This window comes from Orycteropus afer, unplaced genomic scaffold, assembly GCF_000298275.1.
Source record: "Orycteropus afer afer isolate SDZICR_OR568_19922 unplaced genomic scaffold, OryAfe1.0 scaffold00134, whole genome shotgun sequence".
Taxonomy (NCBI): domain Eukaryota; kingdom Metazoa; phylum Chordata; class Mammalia; order Tubulidentata; family Orycteropodidae; genus Orycteropus; species Orycteropus afer.
In genome coordinates this window covers 2,604,265-2,628,511 of record NW_006921721.1, presented here as the reverse complement: position 1 = coordinate 2,628,511, position 24,247 = coordinate 2,604,265, and the positions used below count along the sequence as shown (strand labels likewise).

Genomic DNA, 24,247 nt, shown 5'->3' with positions numbered 1-24,247 from the left:
GGGGTGGAGCAGCACCAGGGCGAGAGGGTACAGATGATTGGTTGTTACTAAGGGATTTAGGGCAGTGACCTAAGATGTTGGGGGACGTATAGAAACCCCCCTGGCTTCAAAGTCCACTTAGGGAAATATTATCTAGGGAGGATGCAAGGCTCAGGTATGTGGAAGACTTTCAGGAGCCAAGCAGATCTTCGATACCTGCTGAATCCGGATGGCTTTTGTGATGCGTGCTGAGTTCGGAGGAAGTTCCTGATACCTGCTGAGACTGGAGGGCAGATAAAGGCCCTAGGAAGTGTTTAGAATTCCAAAAGTCTTAGTATTGCTGACACTAAGAGGTTTCTGGTTAAAGATTTTCCTGGAGGCTACTAGGACTCTGGCCTCAGACTCACAGCAGCTTCTGTACCTAACCAGTTCTTATGTTACTCCCAGCATAATGTTGAACTGATAGAGAAAATATCATTGATAGATTTACTTAAACTCTTCATGAGACTGAATGACCATGGATTTGGAGGAATGTTTCAGTAGAGACAGGAATGTGGCTCAGAAAGAAAGTAACAAAGAGTCTGGAAAGCAGAAAGCAAACAGTAGAGTCACAGAGATTAATGCTACGGTGGTCTCGTCACTCTTATAAAGTACTCCTAAGAAATGGCTGAGGAACATCTCTAGATCCAACGACTGCATTCAGTTTTTCTCGTTGATGAAAGCGGTGACAACCTCAACATAGGCCAGTGAGTGACAATGAGAGAAAACAACACATTAAGGATTTTTATGGTAATATAGTTGATTGTTTCCTAAAAACTATATTACCATAAAAATCAATCAAACAAAAAAAAAAATCATTCAAATTCTGGACACAGAAAGGAAAACTAGCAGAAGACATTACCTATGTCTGTTTAAACTAGGGTGCATAATCCAGCAGTTTGTAATGAATATGTTGGAAGCCCAAGAAGATACAATAGAGAAGACCTCAAAAATCAACTAAAAGAATCCAGGAGATGAGATGGAGATTTAGGATGGACAAGACACCAGGAACTCAATCAGGGCTTGGCAAACAATAGCCCACAGGACAAATCCAGCTGGCTGCCTATGATGTAAATAAAGTTTTATTGGAACACAGCCATGTTCATTCATTTATACATTGTCTATGGCTGTTTTCACATGATAACAGCAGAGTTGAGTAGTTGTAATAGAGACCATCTGTCCTAGCAGGTCTAAAATATTTACTATTCAGCCTTTACAGAAAAAGTTTGCTGACCCCTGATCTAAATCATAAATGATGAAATCACAAACTACTTAAGTTTTGGAATCTAAAATGAGAAGACAGAAAACTGAGACAGAAAAGAAACAAATTATAAAACTCATTACCCCCAAGGGTACTGTTACCAGGGCTAGGAAGCCCTCTCCCTGGTCTCGCCTTACTCACACAAAGAATCTCTGCTAGCGAACGATCCGTGGGCAGGCAGTCCCAGGGGATCCACAAGCAAGTGGGGGTGATCCCCGAGCAAGCGGCATTGGCGGTAGCTTAACAAACTTACTCAACAAAGCGCCAGTCCCACAAGCACACAAGCCTTCATTAAAAGTGAAGCACATTTCCAAAGGGAACACAGGTCTTTCACCATAAGAAGGGAGGACCCTAAACTGTCTAACTTTACTGGCTCTACAGTTCCTAAAAGAGGCATTCTTAAGGTGGGGCTGGGCCCCTTGAGTGACAGGACCCTGATTATATATTCACATCCCTTCTGCATATGTTCCTTCCCATAACTCAGTCTGTTCTACTTGAAGCCAAAAAGTAACTGCCATGCTAATTAGGTGATAATGATATGGCCATGTAATAAGGTTACTTTGGGTCAGGGGCATGAGGCTTCTGTGCATGCCCCAGATTAGGGAATTCCCCAAAACCTCAAGTTCCTGGATCTGTGATTGTTCTGCTTAATTTTAATTGGCCAGGTAACACAGGCAGCTGTGGGCTGCTGCAGGTGTTAGCTTCTTAATCTCCTTAAATAATCTGCCCCCTTCCCTTTTCTCCTCCCTTCAGGGCAGCCAGGGCGGCCCTCTTATCCTACTTTCCTGCCTAACATTTCCTCCTTGAAGGGCACATGAGTCTTAATTCATTAAGGGAGATGGATGCCATTGTTTTCTGGCTCCTTCATGCTGTAAGTGGGTCATTGTCCTGAGTAACAGAGACTTGGTAGCACTTCCTTACTATCTCTAGAGGAGAAAAAGGGAATTTTCAGAGGCTAATTATCTGGACAAGTACTATGGCTATGGCTAAGTTCAACAGGCCAAAGCAACTTTTTGGTATTTTCTGACAAATTTTCAAAATTATTTTCTGGCCTGGTCCAGCTGAGTCACTGGAGAGGTTGGGAGACGAATGTATCCTGGGTGCTCGTGGAGCACCTGGAGGCTTACAGCCTGAACCCTAGAAATGACAAACCGGGTTAGAAGGCTTAATTAACTAGCTCCAAAGCTGTTGGGGAGGTGGGACTATCCCTTGAGAAAGAGTTACTGGTATGAACAGTTGTTGTTGTTGTTATTTGCTGTCGAGTCGGCCCCAACTCATAGCGACCCCTCCTTGGGTTTCCGAGGCAGTATCACTACAGAAGTAGGATTGCCCAACCTTCCTTCCGAGGAGTGGCTGGTGGATTTGAACCGCCAGCCTTCTGGTTAGCAGTCAAGTGCCTTAGCCACTATGCTACCAGAGGTATGAACAGAGCTAGGATAAAAGGGCCCTCAGCTCATATTCCCATTGTGAACAAAATAAAGCTCTCCTAGGAATGGAAATAGATTTACTTCTACATTCACAAATAACATCAGAATAACGGATAGGATAAAAAGTGTGATGCCTATTCTGATGTACAGGCTGATCATACTAAGGAAATCATTTATCTGGAGAACCCTTTATCTTTTTGAAGAGGAATTTGAGGTCTTTCACTGGTTCACAGGTGTAAGATAGACGACTTGTGTCTTGGAGGTCTTCAGACAGTTGTCTGATTGGTTTGATCTTAGAGATGTGTATCCAGCTGTTTATTCCTTTCAGTTCCACATTTGATAACAACACCAGGGAAAGTCCTGTCCATAAAGGCTAACTGAGTATGAGGCCTCCTTTCCTTCCAGTCTCACATTAGGACCCAACTTTCAGGTGGGATTGCAGGGTCCCTGAGCTTTTTGTTGGGACCGGTATTTGCTGCCCCAAATCGAGCAGGATCTGCTGGACCTTACTCAGGTCAATCATGTGTTGCAGGAGCACATCCATATCCAGTACTTCTTGGATAACCCGCAAGTGGAAAAGCCTTCCATATGTTAGTTCAAAAGGGCTTAAGCCTATTGTCTTCCTGAGGCTCTTATTCTTAAGAGGGCAACTAGTCTAACTTGGTTTCCTGGCATAGAGTCTTCCTAAGAGTTTGATTAGCTCTTTCTAGAGGGTGACTGTCAATGCTCACCACCAAGCACGAGGAGGACGGTAGGGTACCGCCAAAGGATTTTAGGACCGAGCAAGTTGCTCCTGTATCAATGAGAAATTCTACAGGCTTACTGGCCACTTCTATGGTTACCCGGGGTTCTTCAAGGAAAACAGTGATGATGTGGGTGGGAGCATTTGTCGAACCCAGGCCTCATCATTACTCCTGGTTGGTTACCATCAAGACCTTGTGATCTCTACCTCTCTCCTTTCAGGACGAAGGGCCATCGTTGATTCAGTGCCCCTCTTCTCCACAGTGAGGACATAGCTTCTGATGGGTGATTGTACATAATGGGGCCTGGCATTTTCGATGATGTCCAGGCCTGCCACATTGGAAACATGTAACCCTGCTTTCCTCCCCTGGGCCACCTAGGGTGGCTGGTTTGCCCAAGGCAGCAAGTCCTGCCACTAACAATCTGGCCTTTTGGAGGTCCCAACTCATTACATCCATATCCCAGTTGTTGAACACTCTGGTGACCACCTCCAATAGCTGAGCTGTGTTTGACTGAGGTCCTAAGGCCAACTTCTGTAATTTCCTGCAGATATCAGGAGCAGTCTGGTTAATAAAATAGGGGTTTATGACAATGTTGCCTCAGGAGTATCTGGATTGAGATTGGTATACATTTTGATTGCCTCCATTATCCTCCCCCTGAACACAATGGGGTTCTCATCCCTCCCTTGGACCACTTCAGCCAGTCTGGCAAAAGCTATAGGCTTTATTGGATGCTCCTCATCGCTTCTAAGAGACACAGGATCATGGGGGTTGGAGTGTCACACCTCCCTTCAATCTGATAAATTCATCTGGGGTCTGCTAAGGGCATGGCCTGATTCCCCGTAGGCAAAGCTTATTGATGGGCATGAACTTGGTCTCCATAGACTTGCCCTGCTGCTACTATTCGGCTTTTGCTCATCAGGGTTGCAGCAGGATGACAGGAGCACCCAGAGGTCTTTCCAAGTCAGGTCATGTATCAGAATTATGTGTTCAAATTCTTCTATAAACTGGGAGCTACCCATCTTTTCCTTGTAGCTTTTGAGGTGCCCCATTGAGAAAGGGACCTGCACCCTCATTTGTCCCTCAGGCCTTGAGACCTCCTGTAGTGGCAGCAGCCCAGCTGCTATAGGGGCCCCAGCCAGGGCTGTTGGAACAGTCTTCTGCATCAGGGGCCCAGGATTAGGAGTGGCTATAGAATATTCTGTTACCAGCCTATAGGCAGGGGTGGTGACAAAGACAGAGAAGTCTTCTTTTTTGGGAGTGGCTTATTTATGGGATTCTTCTCTACACAGGCCTCATACCACTTGGGATTATCTCCAAGGTACATGAATGCACTTATATAAGGGATCGCTGTCCACTTCCCTTCCCTGTTACAAAACAGGTCGAGCTGCAGGATGGTATTATAGTTTAGGCTGCCATTTTGAGGCCAGATCTCCTGGTCCCCAAGCTGGTACTGGGCCCATGGAGTATTGCAAAAGAATATGACTTTCTTCCCCAAAAAGGTTATCCAATGGTAAAGGCTTCCAATTGCTCAGCAAGCACCTCAGGGGTGAATTGGTGGGAACAGACACTTCCTGTCCCATGTCGGTCTGAGAGACAGAAAAGAGAATAAAAGGAGGGTCTGCCCGAAAGCCAAGTGTCCCCAGCCTCAGTCATGTACAACAGGATTGGTGGGCATCTCCATCCTGATCCTGAGGGGTACAAGCTGCCAAGAGTGAGCCAAGAGGCTGCCAAGAATGAGCCTTATTACCCTGTATTACCTTATTACTACTCCAGCCGAGTCAAACATGGCCCACCATTCCCTCCTTTCTGCCTTTTTCAGTGTCTGATACCATTGGTGTCCCACCACCACTTCTCCTATAGTAGGATGCAACCCTCTACTTCTGGCATTTACCAAAATGTTAGCATGGAATTGCTGACCTGGCCTCCAACACTAGCTGCTAACTAACAGATCCTTGTGCCATCAGAGCTGACAAAATTTTCCTATCAGATAAATCTTCCCCTCCGTGTTGGTCTCACTGAACGTGAATCCTGAAAACGAACGAATTTGAAAACAATTTTCTAGATGATGCAGTAAACTATCTAGTCCCCTCAGAGTTACTACTTCCCTTACTGTTTCCTCCAAGACTATTGATGCCTGCATGCAGAAAACACACTGGTTTTGCTCTTTAGTGAGAGAACCCATCCTTCAATTAAATTTCTCCATTACCCCCAAACTTGCAATCACAGAAAGTAAAATAACCTATGTTCCAAAGCAGCTGATGCCAGACACACACGCTACCATTTCCCCACCAAACACACAAGCTCACTCATTCTGTACTTTTACGACAACTGCTCCCATTTCTTCCGCTTGCTCTTGCTTAGGTAGGTTTGCTTGTTTTCCAGTCCCAGGTTTTGGCACCAAAATGTTATCTGGTTGAAGAAGCCCTCTCTTGGGTCTCACCCTACTCTCGGGAAGAATCTCCATGAGTAAAGATCTGCGGGCAGGCAGTCCCAGGCGATCCATGAGCAAGTGGGGCGATCCTCAAGCAAGTCGTGTTGGTGGTGGGTTAACAAACTTACTCAACAAAGCTCCAGTCACACAAGCATACAAGACTTTATTAAAAGTGAAGTACATTTCCAAAGAGGAAACGGGTCTTTCCCTGCGACTGGGAAGGATCCTAAACTGTCTAACTTTACTGATTTTGTATTTCCTAAAAGGGGTGTTCTTAAGGCAGAGCTGGGACCCTTGAATGACAGGACCCTGATTATATATTCATATCCCTACTGCACATGTTCCTTCCCATAACTCAGTCTGTTTGACTTGAAGCCAAAAAGTAATCGCAATGCTAATTAGGTTATAGTAATATGACCACGTCATAAGGTTACTTTGGGTCGGGGTATGAAGCTGCTGCACATGCCCCAAATTAGGGAATTCCCTAAAACCTCAAATTCCTGGGTCTGTGGTTGTTCAGCTTAATTTTAATTGGCCAGGTCACAAAGGTGGTTGTGAGCTGTTGCAGGTGTTACCTTATTAACTTCCTTAAATAGTCTGCCTCTCTCCCTTTTCTCCTCCCTTTAGGCCTGCCCCTAGGGCAGCCCTCCTATCCTATCTTCCTGCCTAACATTATCACAGGTTAAAACCTTCATTAGGTTTAGATCAATTCATGAATGATCTCTAAGTTACTAAGGAAAAGATATTTGGGAGAAGGGAATACACTTAATTTTTAAAGGGAGAAAAATATAAAAAGACACAAACATTTTCAGAGTGCCTACTTGCTTAGTTACAACAAGACAATTACATTTGTCTATGTCCCCTATTAGGTCTCTGTGCAAATGGTTTGCACATAACTACTAACCCAGAGGTCACAGAAGAAAGGCCTGGCAATTTGCTTCTGTAAAGATCACAGCCAAGAAAATACTATGGGGCAGTTCCACTCCACAACACATAAGGTCACCAAGAGTTGGAATCAATTCTACAGCACTGTTTGGATATTTGGTTTGAGGTTCCCTAGTATTACAGTTAAAGGTGCTCTGGTAGCATAGTGCCTAAGGCATTTGACTGTTAACCAGAAGGTTGATGGTTCAAACCCACTAGTCACTCCATGAAATGAAGACTTGCTGATCTACTTCTGTAAAGATTTACTGCCTCAGAAATCCAAAGAGGGTTGCTATGAGTCGGAACTGACTTGATGGCAATGAGTTCTTTTTTTTGGGGGGGTGAGGGGTGGGGGACAGTACTACAGTTAAGCACTTGGCTGCTGACCAAAAGTCAGCAGTTTGAAACCACTGGCTGCTCCTGCTCCATGGGAAAAGGATGTGGCAGTCTACTCCCATAAAGATTTACAGTCTTGGAAACCTGTGTGGCAGTTCTACTCTGTCCTACAGGATCACTATGAGTCAGAACCAATTTGATAGCAACAGGTTTAGTGCTACCATAAGGAGCCCTTATAGCATAGTGCTTCAACACAGCTGCTAACCAAAAGGTCAGCAGTTCAATCTCACCAGCTGCTCTGCAGGAGAAAGGTGTGGTAATCCATTTCCATAAGGTTTGCTTTTTTGTACTACCATTGGAAATTAATCACTAGCCTTGAGGCTCATGTGTCCAAGCTAGAAAGGACTTTCTTATACAGTAAAACCTGTGAGAGTCAGAACTTGACAGAATTGCCTTGTTTTTCCAGGTCTTGTAAATTTTCCACTTTTGACAGGGTGCAGTCACTTTTCCATTGCTCTCTGTTTCGTGGAAGATATTTGAGTTTTCCTTCTCTGACAAGCTTCTGCCTTACACTAGTTTCAGCTTTCACAGGTTTTACTATATCTTATAGCGTCTGATTTCGTCCTTGTGCTAAGAGCGTAAACAGTTGGCCTCCTTTAACAACCTGCAGTCTGTTAGTCCCAGACTAACAATGGAGCACTTTAAAAACTTAACAGTTCTTTTCTTAAAGTCAAAGTAATAAGTTTCTTTGGAAGCCCAACACCTTCAAACAGAACATGCTGCATAAAAAGTCTTAGGCACATTGGCCACCTTGATGCATGAAGGATGAATGCAGGGGAAGGGGATGCTGTTGAACATCTGTGAATGTCCTCTTTACATTCTTAAGGTGTCCATGATTTCACTGGCTGAACAAAAGAAGCAGAATGCCCTCACTGACAAGCTGGGGACAAGCTTACTTCCCTGTCTCTGAGCAGCACTGACTCATCTGAGATCTGGCCTGGGCTGAGTGGCACTCCATTTTGAAATCAAGTGTGGTTTCACTGGCTTCTCTATTCTCTGGAGTCGTAGGTGGTGCAAATGGTTAATAGGCTTAGCTGCTAACCAAAAGGCTGGAAGTTTGAGTCTACCCAGAGTTACCTCAGGAGCTCTGGTGGTGCAGTGCCTAAGGCACTTGACTGCTAACCAAAAAGCTGGGGGTTCAAAACCACCAGCCACTCCTTGGAAGGAAGATTGGGCAATCTATTTCCACAGCGATATTGCCTCAGAAACCCAAGGAAGAGGTGCTATGAGTCAGATCTGACTCAAGGGCAGTGAGTTTAGTTTTAGAGTTACCTTGGAAGAAAAGCCTGGCAATCTACTTCCACTGAAAACCCTATTGGGCACTGTTCTACTTGCTACTTGGACACATATGGGGTCACTCCATGAATTGGAGTTGATTCAAAAGCAAATGGTTGTTAGTGTTGATTTTGTCTATTCTCCAGATGTGGGATATAAATGCAAGTGGGAACCCTCAGTGCAGAGTAGCTGTGGATAGCAGTCTGTGATGGTGTGGAAGAAGGGAAGTTTTTCAACCAGCAGATAAAGATTACACACAAATTTCCTCAGTCATTTAAAATACAGGGGGAAAAAAAAAGCCTACCCTTGCTGAAAGGATTCTTTATGTTGTAAAAAATCACATTGTGTGTATCTTTGTGCAAGTAATGATTCAATTTGGCAAAATGAGTTTTAGCTATAAGGAGGGCAGTCCACTTGATTCATAAAGTTAATTAAGTAAATTAAAGATCTAATTTCAATTACATATCTATATTTTCAAACATTTATATTGCTAAAACTTATACTTAGGATATTAGGTTTTCATAACTTTATTTACCACTCAGGTAAAATCTATAGAAATGAAAAATATTGATGGAAAGCCCAGTACAATCCTTATTCCATATAATGTCACTCAGTGCAAGGTGAATTTAGTATGCTTAAACTGGAGCTCTCGTAGCATAGTGCCTAAGGCATTTGACTGCTAACCAGAAGGCTGGCTGTTCAAACTAGTTCCACTAGTTCAAAGAGGCTTAAACTAGAACAAGCTTAGTCTCATGTGGTAAAAATGTAATATTTTTCCAAGTCCCCTAAAGATATCTTAGTCATAACTTCTTACCTTTGATGGAGGCTTTGGCAATGAAGCTGGAGGTTCTGGAAGCCTGAGGGAGTAAAAAATAAAAATTATAGTCATGGTTTTTCACAGACAAGCAAACAGAAGACTGGGACAACTTCAGACATAGTATAGCTTTACCTCCATATATCTTACCGTACAGTCACTGTAATATAAAGAAGAAGGTACTTTACAGGACTAAATTTTGCTGCTTATTCCCTTACATTGGAATTGTGTCAGTTTAAAAAAAAAAAAAAGCACCCATTTGTTGAATTGCAGTGGCTTTTTTTTAGCCTCCATAAATCCGCATTTTGGCACTGGATTATTTTTCTTCATAAATGACAGTGATAGCATATATTCAAAAAATGAAATGAAAATTATTTTAACTGTTGACAAAAACTGCATGAACTTTACTTTTTTTTCCCCATTAAAGAGAAGTTTCATTGCTCTATTTCTTTTCCTCTAAATCTGTAACCAAAATCTAAAAATTCCAGTGAAAAGAAAAAAACAAAATCTAGAAAAAGGAATGAAGTACAAAACACAAGGTCTTTAACAAGACAAGCAGCTATGAAATCCAAGGAAATATTAAACAGAAGGAAAGGTAGATTTGAACACACTTTAAACTATTACAGAAACCAGTTTCTACAAATTTATTTTTAAAGAAGTTTCTATGACCATAATCTTGGGGGACATCAAGGTCAACTGGTACAATGTAGTCCACAAATAAAGTGTTCTGCATCCTACTTTGGCGAGTAGTGACTGCGGTCTTAAAAGCTTGTGAACAGCCATCTAAGCTGCAACTATTGGTCTCTTCTCATTCAGAGCAAAGAAGATAGTATCATGCTTGGTGTATGTAATGGGATCTGAAAGGCTAAGTTGGCTTGAGGGGAATGAGGTGAAAGGGAGTGGTCACAAGTCAGATTGGCTAGGCACATATTAAAGTATAGGGTGAATGATTTATTGTATATTGGCATTTCTGGTTTTAACATGATTGTAATTGTTATCATTCCATTAAATATGTATAGCCCATTTTTATTAAAAAAAGGTCCTATGCAATTCACTAAAAAGAACAACTCTACCTATTAAAAACTCATTTTATCTAAATGTGTCAGAGGAGGAAAAAGATTTATAAGGATCAGGAAAAAGCTATCACACCATTATACACACAAAATCTTAACAACAGTTCCTAATATCTAGGAAATAAATACACTCTTTCAACCCAAGGTAAAGTATATTAAAGTTCTCTATAAAGGAAGGAACACAAATCCAATCAATCTTAAAGCTCTTCTTAAGCCCTTCAAAGACAGAGATTGTATTTGTCTTAGTTATCTAGTATCCAGAAATACTACAAGTGGATGGCTTTAACAAACAGAAGTGTATTCTTCACAGTTTAGGAGACTAGAAGTCTGAATTCATAGTGTCAGCCTTACATGAAGGCTTTTCTCTGTCAGCTCTGAGGAAGGTCTTTGTTTCCTTTCAACATCTGTGGGCCTGGCATTCGTTAAAAATCCACATGTCTTGGCCTCAATCTTACCCCGGGTCTAGGAGATTCTCTATATAAGGCCTGGGGTACAAAGGACATACTCTACTTGAAGCTTTTCTTTCTTAGTAGTACTAAGGTCCCTCTATCACTGCTAGGTTGTTTAATCTAAGAGATTGACTCAAAATACAACCTAATCCTGTAGATTGTATTCTGCCTCATTAACATCACTGCCTCTAACCCTGCCTCATTAATATCATAGAGATTAGGATTTATAACACGTAAGATAATTACACCAGATCACAAAACGGAGAATAATTACATAATACTGAGAATCATGGCCAAGTTGACACGTATTTTTAAGGGATACAATTCAATCCATGATAGTGTTACTTCTTTGGGTTCCAAGGATTTGGCACAATGAAAGCAGCACTCAGTGAATATCTAATGATGGCAGTGAAAATGGTAAAAAAAAACCTTTAAATCTAATGTTCAAAAATATTCTATATGCTATCTACTCTTTTCTTCTCATTTTTCCTTCTGTTCAATATGATAACAAATAATCAAATTAGGTAAGTCTAATTGAGCATATACTTAGCTAAGTTGGTTCTTTGTTAGCATATTGAAGTATTAACACATATTATCCTCTCTAATTTATGGCAACTGTGCATATGTCAGAGCAGAACTGTGCTCTGTAGGGTTTTCAGGGTTTGATTTTCAGAAGTGGATTACCAGGCCTTTCTTTCAAGATGCCTCTGGGTGGACTTGAATATTCAACCTCCAAGTTAGCAGCTGGTTAAGTTAATGATTTTCAGCATCCAAGGACTCTCTAAAACTAAAACTGTATCAATGCATTCCAGTTCTAACATTCAATAGTTCCTGCAATCAGTATCCTCCAATCAATTTATCACAAAGAATACTATCCAATAAAAATCACCTCCAAATCATAGTGTATATGATATAACTCAAGAATAACCCATAAACAGAAGCAATGATATGAAAAGCCACAAAGAAACCCTACTGAAACCAAGAGTACAAAGGTACATCTTCATTGTGACTGCACTTACTTTAAGTGTTTAGATAAGTCATCACTTAATTCTTTAGGAATGTAATCAGATATCAGACCATGGGCATAACGAATATAATCCTCTGAAAGAAAGCAGAATGGAGAAAGAAGTAAACCATCAGTATTAATTACAGTGTTTTATATTCAAACTGACCTGAGTTCAAGTTCTGGTCTTATCAGGCCTTAGGTAACTTATGCAACCTCTTAGCTTTAGTTTCTTCATTTGTAAAAATCTGTCCTGGAAGAAGTATAGCCAGAATGGTCCTTGGAAGCGAGAATGGCCAGACTTTGTCTCACCTACTTTGGTCATGTTGTCAGAAGGGACTATTCCCTGGAGAAGGATATCATGCTTAGCAAAGTGGTCAGCAAAAAAGGGAAAGACCCTCTATGAGATGGACTGACATAGTGGCTGCAACAATGGGGTCAGGTATAGCAAGGATTGTGAGGCTGAGGCAGGACTGGGCAGTGTTTTGTTCTGCTGTACAGAGGGTTGCTATGAGTAGCTGACTTGGTGGTACCTAACAACATCTATCTAAGTTGTGAGGAGCTATATGATGGAAAAAGACCAAAACAGATGACAGAATAGACTGTGAAACTTGCTCTTGAACAGAGAGTAAGTAACTAAAGAGAATGGGAGAAACGATGAAGTAAAAGATCTGAACAGAAGATTTCAAAGAGCAGCTCAAGAAGACAAAGTAAAGTATTATAGTGAAATATGCAAAGACCTGGAGTCAGAGAACTAAAAGGGAAGAACATGCTTGGTATTTCTCAAGCTGAAAGAACTGAAAAAAATTTCAAGCCTTGAGTTGCAAAACTGAAGGATTCTATGGGGAGAAAAGTGAACAATGCAGAAATCATCGAAAGAAGATGGAAGTAACACAGTCACTGTACCAAGATGGAATTGGTCAATGTTCAACCATTTCAGGAGGTAGCATATGATCAAGAACCAACAGTACTAAAGGAAAAGAATCCAAGCTTCACTGAAGGAAGTGGCAAAAAACAAGCCAAATGCTACACTGGAAGCACACACTTCATTTATGCCAAGAAATCTGGAAGACAGCTAGCTAAATGGCCAACTGATTGTAAGAGATCCGTATTTGTGCCCATTCCAAAGACAGGTGATCCAACAGAACGTGGAAATTATTGAACAATATAATTAATATCATACACAAGTAAAATTTTGCTGAAGATAATTCAAAAATGGTTGCACCAGTATATTGACAGGGAACTTCCAAGAAATTCAAGCTGGATTCAGAATAGGACATAGAATGAATGGTAACATTGCTAATATCAGATGGATCCTGGCTGAAAGCAAAGAATACCAGAAAGATGTTTACCTGTATTTTATTGACTATGCAAAGGCATGTGACAGTGTGGATCGTAACAAATTATGGATAACATTGCAAAGAACAGGGATTCCAGAACACTTAATTATGCTCTTGAGGAACCTGAACACAGATCAAGAGGCTGTAGTTTCAACAGAACAAGGGGATTTGTTGTTGGTATGTGCCGTTGAGTCGGACCCGACTCACAGCGGCCCCTCCTTAGCTTGCCGAGGCAGTATCACTACGGAAGCAGATTGCCCAACCTTTCTTCTGAGGAGTGGCTGGTGGGTGTGAACTGCCAGCTTCCTGGTTAGCAGTAAAGTACCTTAGGCATTACGCTACCAGAGCTCTCGAACAAGGGGATAGCCTAGTTTAATATCAAGAATGGTGTGTATCAGGATTGTATTCTTTCATACTATTCAATTTGCAGGCAAATAATCCAAGAAGCTGGACTATATGAAGAAAAATTTAGCATCAGGATTAGAGGAAGACTCATTAACAACCTGTGACATGCAGACAACACAACCTTGCTCACTGAAAGCAAAGAAGTCTTGAAGCACTTACTGATAAAGATCAAAGACTACAGCCTTTAGTAGGGATTACATCTCAATATCAAGATAACACAAATCTTCACTATTGTGCCAATAAGCAACATTATGATAAATGGAGAAAAGACTGACATTGTCAAGGATTTCATTTTGCTTCGATCCACATCAACATCCATGGAAGGAGCAGTCAAGAAATCAACGTATGGCACTAGGCAAATCGGCCCCAAAAGACCTCTTGAAAGTGTTAAAGAGTAAAGAGGTCACTCTAAAAACTAAGGTGCACCTGACCCACACCACTGTCTTCAAGAGTCTAGCATGTGAAAGCTGGACAAAGAGTAAGGAAGATCACAGAAGAACTGATGCACTCAGAACTGTGGTGTTAGAGAAGAATACTGAATATACCATGGGCTGCCAGAAGAAGAAATCCATCATAGAAGAAGTATAGCTGTAATGCTCCTAGACGCGAGAATGTCCAGACTTTGTCTCTTATACTTTGGTCATGTTATCATGAGGGACCAGACTCTGAAAAGGATATGGTGCTTGGTAAATCATTGTCTGCAAAAATGGGGAAGACGCTCAATGAGATGGATTGACACAGTGGCTACAACAATGGGCTCAAGCATGCCAACAACGGTGAGAGTGGCACATGACAGGGCAGTGTTTCATTCCGTTGTACAAAAGGTTGCTATACGTCGAAACTGACTTGATGGCCTAATGACAACAAATATGATGAGATAACACAAGTCCAACATAATACAAAAACCATAATATCAAAAACCAAAACCAAACCCACAGCCATAGAGTCAATTCCAATTTATAATGACACTGTAGGACAACAGAACTGCCCCACAGGGTTTCCAAGGCTGTAGATTTTTATGGAAGCAGTCTGCCTCATCTTTCTCCTATGGAGCAGCTGGTGGGTTCAAACTGCCAACTTTTGGTTAGCAGTCCAATGTTTTAACTACTGCAACCACTAGGGCTCCTTGCAATTACAATACATACCCATTACAGTAAAAACAAAATTTCAAGGGTGGCTTTCTAATTGATAGGCTTGAATACAAATTAAATTAAAAAATCAGCTGTAACATGCATGTCTTTTTCTTTTTAGGCTAATCTTTTCTAGGTCTGCTTCAACATAAAATAAATCTAAAAAATCAGTATGCTCATTTAAGAGAAATAATATATATATAATGTCTTTACTAAGCACTTGCTTGTTAGGAGCCCTGAACATAATATATCTATTCGAGAACTAATAAAATGGTTTAAAAACGAAAAAAGCAAAAAACTAATTGAACAGAATATTTATTACTTCTAAAGCATCTGGATCTGACAATTATTTGGCAAAAACTTCAGGACTGAAATGCAGTCCTGGCATCAATTAAAAACAGTTAGCTAAGACAATAAAATCTGTTTTAAAGCCCTGTTCTTAATTTGATATTTTATGTAGAATACTAGGGGATAATCAAACTTAATCATAAGATGGGATAATCATATAGGGATTTAAACTACCCAAAGCAGACCCCTGGTCTGTTGCTGAGATATTCATTAGCTGCCTTTTGCCTTTTCTACTCTGCCTTCAAGCTCAAGTAACAAGTTGACTCAGTCTTAGTCAGAAAATAATTGTAGTCTGGTAACTTCCTGATCTTAAAAAGTCTTCAATAAGACACTGTCATTGTCAACTTAGAATCACAAGTTATCAGTTTATGGCCAAGAAAACCCTATGGAGCAGTTGTACTCTGTAACACATGGGGCTGCCATGAGTTAGAAGTGACTCAAGGCAACAGGTTTAGTTTTGTTTTTTACACACAGAAAAATTAGAGGATACTCCACTGGAAAATAAGACATTTGGCTGCTAACCAGAAAGTCAGCAGTTGAAACCCATCAACTGCTCTGTAGGAGGAAGATGAGGCAATCTACTTCCTTAAAGATTTACAGTCTTGGAAACCCAATGGGGGTTTCTGTGAGTCGGAACTGACTTGATGGCAGTGGGTTTGGTCTGGTTTTGCTGCCACAGGAAAAAGCAGAAGAATGTAGCTTAGTAAACTGAAAGATAAAAATCTGGCAAGTGAATCAATATTTATCCAAAATCAAAATACCAAGACTTTTATTAGGATAGAAGCTTCTTGCCAGCATGACGTGAATATCTTTAGCCTATCGGGAAACCTGGGCCTTTGGAGCAGTACAACAAAAGGGGAAGAGTGAGACAAGCCCATCTGGTAGCTCAGCTTTGTCATTCAGCAGCTCTGTGACTTTGGACACAGGCTCAAGATTCGTTTGTAAAAGACTGACTAGGAGTGTGAAATTAGAAGATGTGTGTAGACTGGCAACTTAGCACAGGGTCTGGCATGCAATGGTAGCCAGGGTTGTCCCTCCTTTTTAATTTTTAAATAACATTTTATTGAATTTTTAGTGAAAGTGTACACAGCAAGTTACATTCCCATTTGACAAATTTCCATACAAATTCTTCAGTGACATTAGGCCATGGTTGTTCTTTGGACACAGGCTTAAGACTCGTTTGTAAAAGAAGACTGACTAGGAGTGTGAAATTAGAAGATGTCCTAATGTAAAAGGAGTAGTTGCTAAATGAATGTGTTGAGTCTAAGTCAGTGACTCAGCTTTCCATAGTACAAACAGAACTTGAATCTGAAATAAAATGCATACTGGCCACAAGATCTATGAGAACACATTGACAGGAATAAGAAGCTTTTGTGATGCAAGGATTTTTATACCTTATGAGAGAGGCATTCACATGTAAGCAACTTACTTGAAGCAAAAATCATTCCTGATGAAGCAATTTACTCACCTTCCTCATCACTGGAAACCTGGTCAGCTGAGCAAAATGCAGCAGACTGGACTCGGGCACCAACATTTATTTTATTGATTTTTAATGCTGCCATAGTCTGGTTCACCTACAAAGTAACCAGCAGAGCAAAATCAGGGTATGTCTAGCTTAACTTTAGAAATCCATGGCTTTCTCGATGGTCCTCAATCCATTTAAGATCTGGGGAGAAGTATTTGAAGACCTGGAAACATCTTTGCCAGGTATCAGAAGATGAGAAATGGCTGCACATTTGGAGGAAAAGTGAGAGGTTGCAACAATATATCTGGCTGATTGAAACACATGTACATCCTAAGACCCACATACTCTGAGAGATACAGTAATAGAGACCACTGACTCTGGGGACTAGATGCTTGGATTTGCTCTGTAACCTTGGGCAAGTTACTTAACCTCTCTGTGCCTCTATTTGTAAAAGAGGGATAAAAACAGTACCTACCTCACAGGGCTGTTGTGAGGATTAAATGAGTAAGTACACATAAAGCCCTTAGAACACAATCTGGCACAGAGTAAATATTATTCCTATATACAGTAATTTTCTAAAGAGAGTAAATAATATAATTTTCCCATTCCTAGGAAATTAAGAAAGTAATCACAATCAATAAACATAAATTTCACTTTGCTATACATGCCATAAAGGAGCCCTGGTGGCTCAGTGGTTAAGTGCTCGGCATCTAATCAATATGTTGGTAGGTTAAATCCAAGACACTCTGTGATCAAAAGATGTGGCAGCGTGCTTCCATAAAGATTTATATACAGCCTTGGAAACTCTATGGGACAGTTCCACTATGTCCTACAAGTCAGGATCGACTCAACAGTAACAGGTTTGATTAGGTTTGTATGTATACCATTAACATCCTCTAAAAGCAAAAACTAATCACCAACATTCCATTGAGCATCCTACTTACTCTTCATCTACATAGAATACTACGATCACCATATAAACAAAAAGTGAACTATGGTGGCATTTTAAAATCTCACTATTTTGTACATTAACAATCTGACCACTTCTGCAGGGTTCATTCCCATGTTTCCTGGCTCCCAATGTGCTCAGTAACATGATAAGGTAAACAAACATGTTTTTCACTTGTCAGAGTAAGAGAATGTTAGGAAACTGCTGGTATCCACTGCACTTGCTAAGGCTTTGTCATCAGTCAATCTGGTTTTGTGAGGTTATGAATCAATATGAATGTACACTGTTCCTTAGACCATCCCATCCATCCTACTGCCATCAAGTTGATTCTGATTCACAGCTACCCCCGTAATGATTTCTGAGGCGATAGATTGCCCTGCCTTGGCTTTCAAAGTGTTTTTATTTTTATTTTGTTTTGTTTTCCCATAGCCCACAGTAAGAAATATACAGCAAGTTAATCCTTAAACACACATATATGATACACGTACCATAGAGCCCTTACTCTGTGATGTACTTTGATATATTCTGTTTTAATAAACTCTATTTTCTATTCCATTTCATTCCAAGAGAAACACTGGCTATGACTTATTGAGTCAATCTGTAAAACACTATACCTACACTAGACCTTGTACTGGGTTGTAATTAGACTCACCAGGACAGTCATGGTTAGCCTGGAAGGTCTTCAGAGTCCAGACAGTGGGCCTGGGAGACAAATCATCTAAGCCCTGCCTGGCTGCCTGTGGGCAATGTCAATCACTCAGACACCTGCAGGATGGACAGCAGCAAATGCAAGGCAGGTCAGACAGTGCCTGGCTTAGACGGCTCAAATTTACACCAACAAAGAGTGAGACATTTTTCCATTCAGAGATGAGGATAAGGCAGAATGGGGATGTCAGCCAATGGAGAGCATCTAGAGATACATGAGTGTTAAGGGAGATAAAAACTAACAGATTTCTTCTCATATCTGGATATTTCTAGACAGTCTTCTTCTTTTAGTTGGATATATAACATGAAATTTGAATTTAGACTTACTGTCTCATCTAAAGATTTTTAAAAAGGAACATTAAATTTTTATTTTACCACAAGGCACTTAGAGAGGTACTATACCTTTTTTTCCAGCCATTTTAGTGTCTTCTCCTTGCTGTACTTATAATATTTTTTGCTGTCTATTTCTGAATTAAAAGGAAAAAAAAAAGGTCAGCATGGGGGATTAAATATGAAATAAACTCTTAAGCTTATATAACATACAAATACAATTAATAATTTAAAAATACCTCAATAGTTCATATTCTTGAAAGACTCAATTTCAAAGCCTGAGATCCTACTTGAGATGCAAAAAAAAATAAATAAATAAAAAAACAACAAAGTTTGGGTACCTCAGGGTTCATCCAACCACTAAATGAGATAGAAATTTAAAAAATCATCAATTTATATAAACAAAATATGAAAAATGTTTTTTAAAACTCAGCAAATTAACACGTCAGTCTACCTTAATTTTTCTGAATAATTTTAACTCACCTCAATCCTCAATGTTTTTAATGAAAGAGTTCTTTTCTAAAACATGAGTGGAAATCCCAGGAAAGAAAACAGAAACTAAATACAGATGCCTAAAAGGCTCACTGAATACATTCAGGGAAAAAAAAATCTTGTTAATTACTCAGCTCTGTGCTGTAGGATTTGTAGAGCATACAAGATCCATATATCTTTCAATTCATTGTAAGAGAATCATAGCTATTTCAAGGTACTTCAGATTCATGGCACAAACCCTAGTGGCATAATGGGTAAGTGCTCAGCTGCTAACTGAAGGTCAGTGGTTCAAATCCACCAGCTATTCTGAGGGAGAAAGATGTGGCAGTCTGTTTCCACAAAGACTTACAGTCTTGGAAATCCTATGGGGTTGTTCTATTCTATCCTACTGGGTCGCTATGAGTCACAATTGACTCAACTCAATGGCGACAGTTTTTTGTGGGGATTTTTTGGCTATTTTTATGGTAGGCTCAACTTGGCCCTTTATGGGAATAAAAGTTTCACCTCTTATAAATTATACTTCTGCTTCTTACAATGCATTTAACTTTATACACTATGTCATTAAACCACTGTTTCCTCTGTAACACTTTTCATTCATGGGATTGCTTGGTTTCCATAAATTAGCAAAGACAGTCCTTCTACTCCCACGCCTCCTCCCTCTGGCAGGAGTTGTCTATATGACACTGTAAATCCTGATGCCAGATGCAAGCTCGCACCATGTGACTCCATGGGAACTGTCCTAGGATAGTACAAAATAACTTTTTCTTTTGCTCCCCTCCATGACTGTGGTGGGAGAGTTTTCTGTACTCTGTTAAACTGCTTGAGCACTATCAAATAAATGATTTGTGTACAGGAAGGGCTGAAAGGTCCCAGGCCTCAGTTCCTGTGCATTTCTTCCTCATTTCGGTGTTGGTGTCAACATTATGGGCAATTGAGCAGGATGGAGTGGGGGCTGACCCTCTGCCCCCACATTCTTATGACATGCAATAACACAAAGTAGGGACATTTAAAATTGGCATGTCAGCAGTCTGAGAATTCAAATGGCCAGGGCTGCCCGACTTGCAGCCTGCTGTCTAGCTTTCTCGTTTCATTCTCAGAATGACTTGCAGGTGAAAACCACTATTCACAGCAAACCCCCCACCCCCATCCCAATCTTAAAAAGACTGGGTGAGTGAAGTTAAGAACATTGTCCAAAGTCACTAAGCTCGTCAATGGCAACTCCAGGACTGCTGCCCATGCTGACTTCAAAGCCCTGGATCTAATGTTCATTTTGTTAAGTTCTATTGCTTCTACACACTCTTCAGTACCTCAGACCACACTGCTTTGGAAAAAACTTCTCTCATGGCATCTGTAAAACTACTTTCTCTCAGTTTCCCTCCATCCCTAAGGATTTTCTCCTCTGATTCTTTTCTGGTCTTTGCTTCCTCCTCCTCCAGGACCAACTGTACTTTCCTCCTGGGGCAACCTCATCATGTTTCACTCTGGCTGAACAAACCCTACCGGAAAGCCCAAAGCCCTGAGCTGAAGCTTATGTGTCTAAAACTAATTGGTTCACCTTTATCCCAAACCATTCAACTGGTCACCTAGACTAGACATCACAGAGCCATTACTCGCTCCTAGTTTTCCTCCTACATTCAACCATCTCCATGGGAGATGGCAAGTGAGGAGAGAGAAAGAGCCAATGTTACCTTGGGTTGAGGGGAGGGCAGAAAAAGAGTTTTTTTTTTTTTAAAAAGGAAATACTGTGACAGATATGAGAAGGCTTAGCTTCTAGTGCCTTATCAGTAACTACTCCAAAAAAAAAAAAACCAAACTCATGCCATCAAGTGCTAAGTGAAAGCAAATCTTAAGCTAGATACCAAGTGAAATGAATGATCCAGGAAGGGATACCATCTGTCAAAGGTGAGGTGGGGGTTGCAGGGAAGCAAAGATTTGAAAAAGAGACTACGAAAACATGCAAATAGTAGTCACAAAATAAAGAATGCATTTAATTCATTAATGTTTCTTATATTTATCAACTGCCACTATTTAGCAAAAGTTTGATGACAAGCGGGGCCCTGATACTCAAGAGGCGAAATCCTTACTCCAGAAGTACTGGGAGTTGTGGATTTTTCTGTACTGTCATTCTAGTGTCAAGCAGAATCATGCCTCTCCCTTAGAATGAGGCTTCTACTCATAAGATCTTCACTTCCAGCCTTCCAGAAAGTGTGCTGTACAACTCAGAACCCCGAAAGCTGGGCTGCACACCCTGCCATTCTTTAAGAGGCATCCACCCCCTTAGAGTGAATGCCAGGATATGGGTGGAAACCCACCTAAGGAGGGATGGCAAGCAAAGAGGTAAGAGGACATGACAATACATGACAATGAATAAAGACAGTTCTACTATCTACCTTTGTATGTAAATTTATATGGCAGGTTCAGACCCACCAGCCACTCCTCAGAAGGAAGAGTGGGGAATCTACTTCTGTAGAGATACTGTCTCAAAAACCTAAGGAGGGTCGCTATTAGTCAAAAGTGACTCATGGGAGTAAGTTTTTTTTTTTTTTTTTAATTATTACTTTTCATTTTTATTGTGATTCAGGTGAAAGTTTACAGAGAAAATTAACTTTTCATACAACTGCTCACATATACTTTGTCTCACGACACTGACTGCAATTTCCCACAAGGCAACAGCTCCCCTCCCACTTCCTCCCCATAGTTATCTCTTCCCTGTGTCCATCCCTCTCATGCACTCCTGCCCCCTGAGCTGTCTCCCTGTGCATACATAGCCCTTCTATTCTCCATGATTGATCTCTCCAAGGACTGTATCTACCTAATGTAAATGTTCACCTCATATAGCTCTTTTGTTTGGCTGAAAGCCAAAGGAGTGGGTTCGATTCCAGAGGTGAAGGGCAGCTAGAGGCCACAGTCTCAGTGGTTCCATCAGGCTTTATCAGATCAGCAAACCCCACCGCTCTTTTTTTTCCCCCATAATTTAGAGTTTTGTTCCACATTCTTCTCCTACTCTAATCAAGATTTCCTACATAGATCCCCCTCTGAGTGGTTGACATTGGTACCCAGGCACCATCTAGCTCTTCTGGTCTCATAGCCATAAAGACTGAGGATCACATGGTGTACTAGTCCCTTAGACTAATTGTTTCCATACTTCTCTGGTTTTATTCATTCTTCTTTGCTCTGGATGAGGAGAGATCCATCGTTCTATCTCTATGGCCACTTCCAAGCTTTTACGCTCCCAGTCACTACTCGTAATGTTTTTGGGTAGTATGTTATGCCAATTGAGCTTGATGTTGCCTGTGACTATAGTCCTGAGCCCAAAGTTCCAACTATTCACTCCCTCTGGGTAGCTGGCTGTGGCCAAGAAGTGGCTATAACCTTGTCCCTTGTCAGCCCTACTATATACCTAGGAATTCTTACAGACTACACAAATACACTTGTAGAAACTGTCTACCAACCCTATACACGGTCATGGGCACACTCACCCCTGTATAGAAATCCTAATCTTTCAGCCTGTCACCCATCTATCCACCTATAGATTCATGTTTGCCTTCATTGACAGTACTGTATGTGCAAAAGGGTTTATCTCTGTTGTCTGTACCTCCTATGAACCTCTCTATCTCTTTCTCTTCCTTAATGCCACTGTGCTGGTCACTCACATTTGGTACACTGCCCTTCTCTTCACCCAAATCAATACTTGTCTCGACCTATCTAAAAGTGTTCCCTCCCCTCCTCTCTCATCCCTGGTAACCAAGAAAGAAAATTTCCTTCCATATATAAACCTTTCCTTGAATTTTTATAAGACTAATTAATGGACCAATACAGTATTTGTCCTTCTGTGATCAACTTATTTCACTCAACATGTCCTTCAAGTTCATCTATGTTATGCGGTGTTTTGCAGATTCTACGTTATTACTTAGGGTTGCATAGTATTCCATTGTGTGTATGTACTATGGTTTGGTTACACATTTTTTCTGTTCATGGGCACCTAGGTTGTTTCCATTTTTGGCTATTGTAAATATTGCTGCAATGAACATGGGTGTGCATATAACTGTTCTTGTCCTGGCTCTCACTTTTTTTTTTTTTTTTTTAATTGTGATTTGGGTGAAAATTTACAGAGCAAATTCACTTTCTATACGGCAGTTCACATACACTTTGTCTCATGACATTGACCACAATCTACCACAATGCAACAGCTCCACTCCCACTTCCTCCCGATAATTACCTCTTCCCAATGTCTATCCCTCCATGCCCTTCTGCCCCCTGAGCTGTTTCCCTGTGCATAAGCAGCCCTTTCGTCTCCCATGATTGTTCTCTCCAAGGAGTATATCTACCTCAGGTAAATGTTCAACACATAAGCCTGTCTTTTGTTTGGCTGGAAGCCATAGGTGTGGGTCCAATTCTAGACCCGAAGGGCAGCTAGGGACCATAGCCTCAGTGGTTCGACCAGGCTCTATAACACTAGCAAACCTGGTCCCCCCCTGCCTTTTTTTTTCTCCAAATGATTTTGAGTTTTGTTCCACATTGTTCTCCCTTTCTATCCAGGATCTCCTACATAGATCCCCTCCCAAGTGCTTGACAGTGGTAGCTGGGCACCATCTAGTCCTTTTGGTCTCATAGTCGTATAGGCTGCACATCGGATGGTGTACCAGTCACTAGGACTAATTGTTTCCGTGAATTTTTGGTTTTCTTCATTCTTCTTTGCTCTGGAGGAGGAGAGACCCATTGCTGCATCTAGATGGCAGCTTGTAAGCTTTTAAGATCCCAGTCACTACTCACCAGAGTAGGAGGTGGAACAATGTTTTATGTAGTATGTTATGCCGGTTGAGCTTGATGTCCACTGCGGCTATGGACCCAAGCCCACAGGTTCAACTACTTGGTCCCTCTGGGAAGCTGGCTGTAACCAAGCAGTGACTACAACCTTGCCCCTTGTCAGCTCTCCTATACACCTGTGAATTCAGATCATACACATAAACTTGTAGGACTACTGTCTGTCAACCCTATACATGTTCTTGGGTACACTCCCCGCTTCATACACATACCTACTAGTTCAGCCTGTCCACCCATCTATCCACCTGTATACCCATGTTAGCCTTCACTGACAACGCAGCACTGTATGTGCAAAATGGCTCATCTTTGTTGTCGGTACCTCCCAAGTACCTCTCTATGTCTTTCTCTTCCTCAATGCCACCATATTGATCACTCACATTTGGTACATTGCCCTTCTCTTCACCCAAATCAATACTTATCTCTATCTATCTAACAGTGTTCCCTC

At 41.0% G+C, this 24,247-nt stretch overlaps 1 protein-coding gene across 1 annotated transcript in view; it reads right to left on the bottom strand.

Moving 5' to 3' along the window:
• RNASEH2B (ribonuclease H2 subunit B) overlaps positions 1 to 24,247 on the bottom strand; it is a 118,263-nt gene that overhangs the window by 4,977 nt on the left and 89,039 nt on the right. The window contains exons 6-9 of the mRNA XM_007945245.1: positions 18,559 to 18,623; positions 16,506 to 16,611; positions 11,831 to 11,912; positions 9,290 to 9,332 (exon numbers count right to left, since the gene is read on the bottom strand). Of these exons, the coding sequence (XP_007943436.1) occupies positions 9,290 to 9,332; positions 11,831 to 11,912; positions 16,506 to 16,611; positions 18,559 to 18,623 (296 nt within the window). The remainder of the gene's footprint in view (positions 1 to 9,289; positions 9,333 to 11,830; positions 11,913 to 16,505; positions 16,612 to 18,558; positions 18,624 to 24,247) is intronic.